The following is a 12119-nucleotide window of genomic DNA, read 5'->3' on the forward strand; positions in this document are numbered from 1 at the left end:
TGCGCGGATGTACGGACGTAAAATTCGCGTCTATTTACGCGTACTTTTACACGCACACATAGACGCAATGATAGACGCGCCCGACTTTGTGCGTCTAACATGCGCATCTATGCCTCGTTTCTGTTGTAGTGATTTATGGAGTCAAGACATTCAACCGCTAGGCTAAACTTTACTTTTAGTGTGTAAACACATTAACGGAATTGGGAGGCGTTTTTGGCATACGCTTGTTCATCCTACGCTGATGTGATTACCATATCAATGAAATAACTATTGATTACGTGTTAAAGAAGAGATTAATGGCCACAAGAGGAGATGAATGGAGTACTCCGTTTATCCTTTTTGTTTTTCGACGTACGGATTGTTCTACTTCATAATCCTTACAGCAACGAAAAGGCGATGAATCCGTCGGCCGAGGATGACAAAAACCCAAGCTCCTTCCAGTCGCGTGTTACGTTGAGTCCAGAGCCTCGAGAAAGGACTTGTACGAGCCCCCGGGGTAAGAAACGACCCAGGAACGACCGGGGGAACGTGCTACTTCCCCACTATTAAGATTAAGATTTGACCGCACTCATTCAGACCCCCGCAAAACTCACTGACTCTCTCTACTCTCCTTCGACTGCTTCGGCTGGCGTTGTTGGTACAAAGATGAGAATATATTCTGGGATTTCCACCTCAATGCCAACTCTTCGAATGGGACTTAAAAATGTGGCACGCTCTGCCAAGTGTCCCCAGGAAGAGAAAAGTCAAGACTCAAGTACTCACAATGTATATCATTTCGCCACTAAATTATGCATTTTGCAAATTCAATGCTAAGATTTTGAATAGAAAAGAATATGTAGATATTCTGACATCTGTGGGCCCTGCCTTCGCTGGTGCACCCGGAAATTGGAATGATTCGCAATCCTCTAGTTTTTGCCGTATATTACTACCCATTTCTACGGTGCTTACAGTCTAGAGACGAAGAATACAAAAAATGAACAGGCACTAAAAAAGGAAAGGAGGTAGAGGAGAGCCTTGCAACTTGCAAGTAGCAGGCCTTGAAAATTGAGGAGGAAAACAAGAAATTTGAAGGCCGTGACCCATCTCTTCTCTTTCTCTCTCTCTCTCCCCGTCCTCTCTAGCCATTGCGAGAAAACAAGATAATCTATGGATAAGAAGATACAAATTCACGGAATAGAGAAGCAGGTGGAAGAAAGCAAGAGAAGATGTAGCCGGCGATCCTCATAACTAGCCATTAGTCTAATCTCTATCTCTTCCCCTCTTGAAAAGACACTCTTCGGTGAGGCCGCAGCCGTGCTGCTGCTCCCAAGAACATCTTCTCTCTGAAGTCAATCGCAATATCTCACAGGCGGAGTCTGGAGACAAAGACGAAGAAAGAGAAGTTAGAAGAGAATAGGAAGTGGGTCTGCAGACAAGCTTCTGTTTCTTCTGGGGCCGTGGCCCGTTAGCTCGTAGTAGTCAGGGCTCAGAAGTCGGAAGGGTGAGCGAAAAGTAGTAGTGTTCAGCCTATAAAAATGTGTGCCTGTTCCCTTTTTTGTGTTTGTGGGTCTGTTCCCCAACGTCTGATTTCTATGATCGAGTGAATTGCGTGGTGCATCGGTATTTTTATTCAGAAGAGCACGAAACCGGTTGGTGCCTGCAGAAATCTCTTTTCTATTAGTTCCCGAGCAGTCCTGGGTTTCCACCCACGGTCCGGGTCCGGAAGTTGTTTAAACTTTTTATGATGATTTGGCTAGGATGCAGATTCATTCATGCACGATGTAGGTAGCATGACCTATCTGTTTGTTGTCCGGTGTTTCACGAGTTAGATGGTACTTTTCGTGCAATGCCCAGTCCCTTAGATATTGCACTAACTTTTTTCTCGCTTGAACCTTTTGCAGCAAGCTAGGGATGCGTGTGGGCTTCTACTACCTCCAAAAGGGCCCTTTCTTGGAAAAGAATCCTATCGCCTTCGTATTGAGTCGCACTATCGAGTAGCTTTGAGAAGAGGAGATGGGAAATACCAAGCTGGTTGTGGAGGTTCTGCATGCCACGAATCTTCCTCCTAAGGATGGAGAAGGCTCTGCAAGCCCTTATGTGGAGGTGGAGTTCGACTCACAGAGACTGAGAACAAAGACGAAGAATAAAGATCTGGACCCAGTGTGGAATGAGAAGCTGGAGTTTACATTGAGCCAGGGAGAGCTACTAGATGAGGAGAGCATCGATATTCATATATACACCCAGAGGAAGGGGGGCCACAGGACATCTCTAGGCAGAGTAAAAGTGGAAGGGGTGCATGTGAGGAGGAAGGGCACAGAAGGGGCAGAGAAGCCCATAGGCTTTCAGCTGGAGAGGGGATGGTCCATCTTCTCGATGCTGAGCAGGGGGGAAATCTACTTGAAACTCTACTACTATGATGAGGAGAAAGAGAAGGCAGCAAAGCTGCAGGCTGCTGCACTAGGGAAGAATGTAAAAGATGCAGAGGAGAAAGGGGCAAAGGGTGGCGGTGGCGGTGGAGGCGGGGAGAAAGGTTCCAAGGGGATCAATGGACTTCTGGCTACAGAAGGCAAAGGGCTGAGCAGAGTGAGTTGGATGGAGGAGGCTCCTTCAGGAAAACTTGACTTTGCCGTAAAACCGACGTATGTGCCCAAAACTGAAGTTGTACGGCACGATCTTGTGCAGAAGCTGAGCTATCTGTTTGTACGGGTGGAGCGTGCGCGGGGGCTGGCTGTGAAGGACGTGACTGGGAGCTCAGACCCCTTTGTGGAAGTAAAGGTCAGTGATCACGAACAAATTTATTAAAACTTTGTGCAAGTCACACAAAAACTTGCAAACTTCAGAATATGGAGATTTTTGCTGGTTGTTAGTGTTCGCTGTAAACATTTCTGGAAACTGATGCGAATACGTGTAAACTTGAGAATGTACAGAGCTTCTCTGATAGTAAGATAGATGGCCCATTCCCTCAAATTCGAGGACTAGACGAGAATTCATTACAGGATGAAAGTTAGTGTAGCACTTCTATGTGGTGAAGTGTTCTGCTTGATCGTGCTAGACTAGGGCATTTAAACCCTGAAGGTAGTGTAGCACTTCTCGAGTACTTACTTCTGTTTAATCATGCTCTAGAGCACTTAGAATTTCATCTTCAACGCCAAATTTAGTGTAGATATTCTAATTAACTGTGTGTGGTCTGCTACTTTATATGGGAAGCGCTCTGAACGGGTGTTGCAGTCTTCATTTTCAATATGGAGAGTCGGTAGGAGGGCTCCCGAAAACACCAGGTGGACCAGATTAAGTAATCAGTTCACTGATCGTGTAGCTCTATTTTTCCCTTTGAAGGGAAGTTCTAAACTTACTTTTCTTAAGATTATGGTAGAATTTAAAGATTGAAGGGTAAAATCCCTCAAGAAGTGTTGTACAGTCTTTAAAATTATGGCTTTTGTGATGTTTGAAATTTCGAAGATATCGGATTTGTTAATGAGTAGGTTACTTATTCCGAGAAGCTAATCAGGCTTAGCGAGTATAATTGGGAGAAGCTAATCAAGCCTTATTGATTGGTTGAATTGGAAATGCTATTTCTTGAATATTGGCCACTTTTGCACTTGACAAGCAAACTCAAGCTTGTTACACACCAAATGACAGCTGCCCAACCCCTACCCAGAGTGTGGGCATACAATTTTAGAAACTAGGCACAAAGTCTTTACACACTAAAAGAACACATTTTGCAAAGAAGTAAAAATTAATACGTTCTTTATTTTTTGATAGACTATAAAGGCAAAAAATACATATTTATTGGTCACTTTACAAACTAGGGCTGGTTACATACCAAATGGTGGATGCCCAGCATCTCTAGCCCTTTACACACTAAAGAAGAACAGAAGAACATGACATGTTGTTTACTTCCTAAACAGGTGAATTCGTCGTCCAGGGATGAACAAGGATGCACTTTTTGTAATTGGTAACTAATCAAAATAATAATAAATATATATATTTTTAACTTTTTTGCAAAATGTATCCTTTTGGTATGTAAAAGCTTTGTGTCCATGCCCATTCCCGATTTCAAAGATTGCATGCCCACATTCTAAACAAGGGTTGGGGGTTGACGTGATTGGTGTGTGTGTTATTACCAGCCTCAGCAAGGGAGACTCCTATCCAAAAGTGAGTGGTGGGGAATTCACTTGCTCAATTCGTGAACAACATGTTATGTCCTCTTAGTTATGTAAAGATTTGTAGATGTTTAACTTTTAAACAAATACTTGGATTGGTTAACACTTACAAAGTAAGCGAGGGCCATTTGGATGTGTAACCAGCCTCACGAGTAGCTGCTGTGTAAAGCCCTAAAAGGATTTTTTTGTAGGTATTGTGTGTCTGCAAGTGTTGATTGGAAGGACATGTGTGCATATGCTTCCTTGTAAGAATTAATTACTGTTAGTAGTATTATTATTCTTGGAACTTCTGGCGGGGGCTAATTCGCTGGGCAACGTCTAAATTGTATCCGCTGATTGCATCGTGGTGAACAGGTAGGGAACTCGAAGGTGAACACGACTGTGGTGCCAAGGAACCTGAACCCGGTGTGGAACGAGGTGTTCGCGTTCTCGCAGGACCAGTCGCAGGCGCAGTATGTGGAGATAACGGTGTGGGACTATGACACCGTGCGCAACGACTTCATGGGTTACGTGTCGTTCGACATCTCGGAGGTGCCGGAGCGGCACCCGCCGGGCTCGCCGCTGGCGCCGCAGTGGTACCGCCTGGAGTCGCGCAGCAGCAGCAAGCACGACGCCTCCTCGCAGGGCAAGCAGCAGCATCAGCAGCACCGAAACGTGCAAGGGGAGATCATGCTGTCGGTGTGGGTGGGAACGCAGGCCGACGAGGCGTTCCCGCGCGCTCTCCAGTCCGACAGCGGCTGGGTTCCCCACACCCGCTCCACCATCTACCTCTCCCCTCGCCTCTGGTACCTCCGCGTTGAGGTCCTCGAGGCCCAGGACCTCATCCTCAACAAGCTTAACCGCGCCCCCGAGGTCTACGTCCAGGTGACTACTCCCCCCCGAGTTTATCCAGTTTTCGTTTCTAATAACAGCAATTATATTAATTTTCGGTTTAATTAATAAAAATGCCTCCAGTTCTCGAGTTAAAGGCGTTTGTACTGCTGCCAAAAATGGTTATAAACAAAACCATGCTAATATAGTCTAGTATTATTGTTCAATATGCAAAGGCCGGCTAAAATTAAAATTGAAAAATGTTCGCCCAGTATTATCCAAAACCTTCTTTAATAGAAAAAATTGCACGCTAATACAGCTCAACAAGGAAACCCCCCTTTAAATATAGGAATCATGGTCCCCCTACACGTAGCTTCCAGACGACCACTTTCAAAGAAAACAGGAATTGATTATCCTAAACATTGAGTTCTTATAACAACTCACGTCATACATTAGCATGATGGGTTTTCTTTGCTTTTTTTTAAAATGCCAAAGGTATATATGTATCTGTGTTGATTCTTAAAAGAAACTGTACCCAAAGAAAGCTTTTAAGCAGACCTAGGCCATCTAACAAGAATATGTCGCGAGAATATGTAGGATTCGGAGGTATTATAATTGAACAAGGAATTAGAATGCACACATGTTTTAAAGGAAGAAGTTCTGTGAGTTGTGGGCTTTCAGGATTGAAAGGTCCAGTAGCAAATCGGGTCTACACCATCCATGTCCCGGTGGATATGATCCTGTGTAATCAGACCAGCTACAAGACAGCAAATGGGCTCCCACTGGAACCATGGACAACTGACATCCCCCCAGGGCATACGAAGCAGCTATTGGGGGGGAGAGGACCACCCATTGTAGTCCTGCCTTCCCCACCCCCAGTCTATCCGAAAGTCTACTTATTCTAAGCCCATACAAATTCTCCCTATAACCAATCTAGATAGTGCAACTAGTCTAATCCAGTGTTCACAAAAAACACTTTTCATAGCAAATACAAAAACCTCTAACTCAAATTTTTGCAAGGATTTTTGAATCAAATTACATGTATTCCCTATTTTTTATAACTAAAATTTTTCAAAAATTCAAGGTTTTAAACCTAAGCCTTCCTTCAATATTGAAGGTTATTTTAAAAAAGTTGCAATTCACTTTGCATTAAACCTAGGTTTTTTGTGAACGCCGGGACTCTAATCATAACTAGCCTAAGCCTCAGTCAATGGGCAGAGAGGAAATCAATGGCCTCAGTACTCTCTGCACATTTTTATTTTCTTTTTTTAACCTGCAATATATTTAATGCTTTTAACAAAAAAAGGATTGAAACATTCAAAACCTGAAAATCAAAATAAGCTAAAGAAATGGAAACAGGTTACATTGCATGACGTTTGGGGTCTTTAGGCTGAAAATAAACTATAGGAAACATTGGGCACTTGGACCAATGTTATTAGTATTGGTTGGAAAAGTTAAGCAAATTTTTAGGAAAGTTTTCTTCTTCCTTTGGCGGACGGGTCGTTCATGATTATCTGATGGTGCAAATCTCCACTTGATATATAATTATTAATTTTTTAAAATCAAAGAAAGGCATTGCTTGATCCACAAGTCTTTGTACAAGAAATTGTTTAGGCTAGACGACTAAAACTGTTGTTGTTAGGGGTGGTGGGGGTTGACGGGATGATAATGATGATGCTGATGACGATGATGGAAATGTGCAGGTGGAGCTGGGCTTCCAGTTGCAGCGGACGCGGGCGGCGAGCACGCGCAACAACAACCCCACGTGGCACAAGGAGGAGCTGCTATTCGTGGCAGCGGAGCCGTTCGTGGACGAGGTGCTGATCGTGTCGGTGCAGGACCGGGTGGCGGCCAACAAGGACGAGACGATTGGGGTGGTGCGCATCCCGCTCACTAACGTCCACAGGCGCGTCAACGCCAAGCTGGCGGAGGCTAAGTGGTACGACCTGGAGCGCGAGAAGAAAGAGATGAAGGAGGTGGCGGCGGAGGTGGCGGACAAGCTCAAGGGCCAGCCCAAGTTCATGTCCCGCATCCAGCTCATGGTGTGCCTGGAGGGGGGCTACCACGTCCTGGACGAGGCCACCCAGTACACCAGCGACACGTGCCCCTCCGAGAAGCGCCTGGCCAAGGCCCCCATCGGCGTGCTGGAGCTGGCCGTGAGGGGGGCTGTGGGCCTGCAGCCCATGAAGACGCGGGACGGCAAGAGCTGCACCGACGCCTACTGCGTGGCCAAGTACGGCCGCAAGTGGGTCCGCACGCGCACCGTCCTGGACTCCCTCGCCCCACAGTGGCACGAGCAGTACTTGTGGGACGTCCACGACACGTGCACGGTCCTGACCGTCGGCGTCTTCGACAACCACCAACTCCCCCGGCCCGCCAACGGCAAGGCCACGGGGCCGCACCACCCGCCCAACCACAAGCACCACAAGGACGAGGTCATCGGCAAGGTCCGCATCCGACTGTCCACCCTGGAGACCGACCGGGTGTATTCGCACCGCTACCCGCTCATCGGGCTGGACCGCTCGGGCGTGAAGAAGAGGGGCGAGGTCGAGCTGGTGCTGCGCGTGTCTTGCCTCAAGCGCCTCAACATGATGCTCAGCTACTGGCGCCCCCTCCTCCCCAAGCTCCACTACACCCACCCCATCCACGTCCGCTACATCGAGATTCTCCGCGAGCACGCCATGAGGATCGTCATCGTTCGCCTCGCCCGCTCCGAGCCGCCACTGCGCGCCGAGGTCGTCAGGTACTGCATGCTGTTTTATACCTCTCTTTTCTCCTTGCTTATCAAAATCTGTCCTTCTACAACGCTGCTTAATATCTGAACCCTACATCAATGCCTTCTCATCCGACAATGAGGACGGCTGGAGTAACTCTAAAACTGAAGCGGAAAGTTTTCACAGTTTTTTGAGCAGAAGTTTAACACTGATACATGAATGATCAAATGCCTTCTCGTCCTACCATGTGGAGGAATTCCAAAACTGAAGGTGAAGATTTTCATAGGTTTCTGCGTAAAAGTTTGACACTAATACTGTTTTGTGTTAAGCAAAACATGTATCAGCTATATATGTTACTTTTTTTCACGACCCTTATCAAGATAAATGCCCTAGGCAGTCAGGAGCCGAATCGATGGTCTTGTAAAACTGTGATCAAGTGTTGAGTAAACTGGGGGGGGAAAACACCCCTCCGATTTCTGGAATTTTAAACTGAAGGTTTTTGTCTCAATTCTCACGAATGTCTTTCGTTAACAATGGAGCTGAGACATGCCTTTTTTCTTCGCAAGGTACATGCTGGATGTGGATTCCTTTCGCTGGAGCCTGCGCAAGAGCAAAGCAAACTGGTACCGCATCATCGGTGTCTTCTCGGGCTGCAGTGCTGTGGTCACCTGGTTCCAAGAGATCTGTGCCTGGAAGAACCCCGTCACCACTGTCCTTGTCCACATCCTGTACATGATCCTTGTGTGGTTCCCCGAGCTCATCCTCCCCACCCTCTTCCTCTACATGTTCCTCATTGGGGCCTGGCAATATCGGTTCCGGGCGAGGCAGCCCCCCCACATGGACGTTGAATTGTCGTACGCAAATTCGAGCTCCCAAGACGAGCTCGATGAGGAGTTCGACCCCATTCCTTCCGCCAAGTCGGCCGAACTTGTTCGCCAGCGCTACGACCGCATGCGAGCACTTGCCGGCCGCATCCAGACGGTGATGGGCAACCTTGCCACGCAATTGGAGCGCATCAATGCCTTCCTCAGCTGGCGTGATCCCCGAGCCACCACCATATTCATCACGTTCTGCCTGCTGGCGGCCATCATCCTATACGTGACCCCCTTCAAAGTCATCGCCATCCTTATTGGCGTGTATGTGCTTCGGCATCCCAAGTTCCGCAATGGCATGCCTGCGCCACCCGTGAACTTCATTCGGAGATTGCCGGCGCTTTCAGACAAAATGCTCTAATCAACTTAATATCAGGTCAGTTCTTGCTGCTGCAAGACGCTTGCTTTTCTTCGGTGAAGATATTTCGCTGTATGCATGTTTAAGTACAGACGTCCATGTCATATCAGGTCAGTTGGTTGCATGCAAACTGTTATCTTGAACTACTTGATACCTCTCTGTAACTTGGAGAACGAGGTACCTCCTTAGTATATCATGATTCATGCCATTGCATGAGAAGGTCATTAGGTGATTGACTCGAGCTCAATTTGATCGGTCGGGAACACGTAAATTTGTTGTGCGTCAAGGCGGTTAGTTCCATGCAATGATGGCATGCATTCCATGGGTCTCCGGTTTGTGTTTTTGAGTGTGTTTTGTTCTTTTTCCCCCTGGTATTATTTCTGCAGCTTATGTAGGGAATAGCCAATCATCAGTAGGTTGGGTAGGGAGGGCATTCTGCAGCTTATGTAGGGAATAGCCAATCATCAATCATCAGTAAGTTGGGTAGGGAGGGCAATAAATTCGTGCTTTTTGCAAAACATGTTAACGTTGTCTCTTGCACGTATCTGTGTGTCCCCAGTTTATCTCGTGGCCCAACTCCGCAAGCTGACGTATCTCCTGTCTTAATACTTCTCAGATGCTAGAAGAGGAAGCTGCTGTTGATTGCCGGCTCCCAATGGTTCGGCTTGCGCAGTTGCCAGTTTCCCGTTGGGGATTCTTTGTTCATCGTGTACAGCTGCAAGCATATTCTTTGTTCGTCTTATCTTGGATAGCTGCAGATGTTGCGTTGGCCATTTGACATAATGCTGGTAGGAAATCTATTTTCATCTGTTACTTGTGCCTCTCATGTGAAAGCATGGTGTAATTGGGTCGAAAAGTGGGTGGGGTCCTATTTGTACAGGAACAATTTCGGTGTGAGTCATATGTTCATCCTGTTTTCTTGGACTAAAATTTAGATGAAAGTAGTCGCTCGATGTCAATGATCCCTGTTTAAATATCAGTCGCGATTTGCACGAGGTTAGAAGGTTTTCTCCTAGCCCAATGGGGTAGGTTCGCAAGGCTGTGAGCCTTCTAGGAGCGTGCATACACAGTATACGATAGTCTATTATATGTGAGCGTGATGGCCCTTGCAAAGGACACGGATTACATATTAGCATGCCATAGTGTGTGTGATTGTACTGGCCCTGTTGAAATTGTGTCGGCATATCAAACGACATTACCTGCTAAAGCATGAATATTGGCAAGTCAGTAAAGCGTCGTGCTTTGACTTCCATATGGTTGATGCTCCATACCGTTTAAGGTAAAATTAGCACGATTGATTGAAGATTGCAGCGTTAATAAAGTAAAGAGCCTACTGTTTATGTCAGCAGTTTGGGAGCAAAGCGAGGTAAGCAAGGCTCAGGGCAAAGCGAAGTAAGCAAAGTCTCAAGGCATAGATCGCTTTACCATACACAAAGAATATTACTGCATGCATAATACTTTGATTTTGAGTTCGAAAACTTACGGGCATGTAAATGCTACAACCTACTCGTACATTCCTTCCTTTTATAGTTTCTCGGACCACAGTGCACCTCGTGTCTATGGTAAGGGGGGGTCTTTAAGGAGGGGAGAGTGGTGATCGACGGCCCCCTTTTTGCCCCCATCACATCCGATCATCTGGGCCGTCGATCACGTTGACTGCGAAATTCGATCGGATTTTCGTCGTCGCCCAAGTGCCCGGCTCCAAATGTGCCCGGCCCCGAGCGTGCCCGGCCTCAAAAGTGCTCGGATCCTGGGGTGCTCGGCCTCGGGCGTGCCCGGTCTCGGAAGTGCCCGGATCCTGGGGTGCCCGGCCCTGCTTTTTTATTTTTTAAAAAAAGGGAACAGAGTTTAAATTCGAATGAAAAAACCGGGCTTGCACCACCTTTGAAGCAACCCAGTACGCGCGCGATATGCATGGAGAATTCGTGCCCAGCTTGATCCAGCTGGATTCGTGCTTGATCTGCAGAGATGGAGAATGCAGTTAACTGAATTCGTACTTGCTCCAGCTCGCGATGCACTGAATGAATGGACAAGGTATATTTGAAAGCTCGCACCACCTTCGAAGCACCCAACATGCATGGAGAATTCGTGCCTTGATCTGGATGCACTGAATGAATGGATAAGGTACATTTGAATGCTCGCACCACCTTTGAAGCACCCAACATGCATGGAGAATTCGTGCCTTGATCTGGATGCGCTGATGAATGAACAAGGTATATTTGAATGCTTGCACTATCTTCGAAGCACCCAATATGCGATATGCACGGAGAATTCATGCCTTGATTTGGATTCGTGTGTGATTTGGATGGAGAATGCAACTGAAATCGTGCTTGTTCTGGTTGCACTGAAGGGATAAGGTACATTTGAATGCAAAATGCAACTAAATTCGTGCTTGATCTGGATGCACTGACTGGATAAGGTACTTTTGAATGTTTGCATGGCAATGGATTCGTGCAACGGAATTCGTGCTTGATCTGGATGCACAGAATGGATAAGGTCTGATCGGCGATGTATAGAATCAAGCGTTCTGCAAAGAAGGCAACCCCCCTGCTAAGTAAACACATTGTAATCCTTGCAAATGGCAGGCTCCATGGCTTGCTTCTGGAGAGGATCAAATTCCAGCAGACATCATTGATAGCAGTGGAGAAGATTGCATGTCTTTAGATGTATACTCCTCAGATGCTGATTCTGTTTCTGTTTTTGTTTCTGAAAGCAGCGAGGAATCCAATGGAGGGAACAACTCCTTCACAAACGACCATGATGCTTCAAGTGATAACCGCAAATGGCCACACACAAATGTGCCTAACGCGCAAGATTTCCTGTCATCCAAATATTTAGCCTTTACAAGGCCGCTGTATGAGACAATGACTCAGGATATTACTGGCACAAATTATGGAACCATCGAGAGCTTGAGGCATGCATGTCCGTACAAGAGCATTGATATACGAAGTTGGCGAAAAATAAAAGAGAATGTATGCATTGATGCGAACGGCCGTTTGTGCTTGAAGTCAAAAGACAAGCTTTACATTGCATGGGTCGAAGAATGGTCTGATATCGTTTGGGATGCCCACTTCGATAGAGATCACGGATGTCACAGGAGCTTGGCTGAAACACTCAGCTTTCTGAAAAGGCATTGGTGTACAGATATCTTGCATCATGGGATTCCAACAAGCTATGTGACTGCCCTGGTGCTTGCTTGTGCTTGTCAAAAAGTGCACCGTGT

General features: G+C 46.6%; 1 protein-coding gene across 2 annotated transcripts; it reads left to right on the plus strand.

The window, feature by feature from the left end:
- The first annotated feature begins 997 nt into the window (after window positions 1-997).
- LOC148039517 (FT-interacting protein 7-like) lies at window positions 998-9709 on the plus strand. Of its 2 annotated transcripts, none has more exons than XM_087691498.1 (6): window positions 998-1480; window positions 1881-2754; window positions 4497-5006; window positions 6656-7695; window positions 8233-8914; window positions 9513-9709. In XM_087691498.1, exons 2-5 carry the CDS (start codon window positions 1993-1995, stop codon window positions 8897-8899), a joined length of 2979 nt encoding a protein of 992 aa, XP_087547624.1. In that variant the 5' UTR covers window positions 998-1480; window positions 1881-1992; the 3' UTR covers window positions 8900-8914; window positions 9513-9709. The 2 variants fall into 2 exon arrangements, with proteins under 2 accessions (XP_087547624.1, XP_087547633.1); XM_087691507.1 differs by lacking the exon at window positions 998-1480 and adding an exon at window positions 1653-1760.
- Window positions 9710-12119: the final 2410 nt, after the last annotated feature.

This window comes from Lygodium microphyllum, chromosome 2, assembly GCF_053477565.2.
Source record: "Lygodium microphyllum isolate KBCC chromosome 2, Lygodium_microphyllum_v1.1.10, whole genome shotgun sequence".
Taxonomy (NCBI): Eukaryota; Viridiplantae; Streptophyta; class Polypodiopsida; order Schizaeales; family Lygodiaceae; genus Lygodium; species Lygodium microphyllum.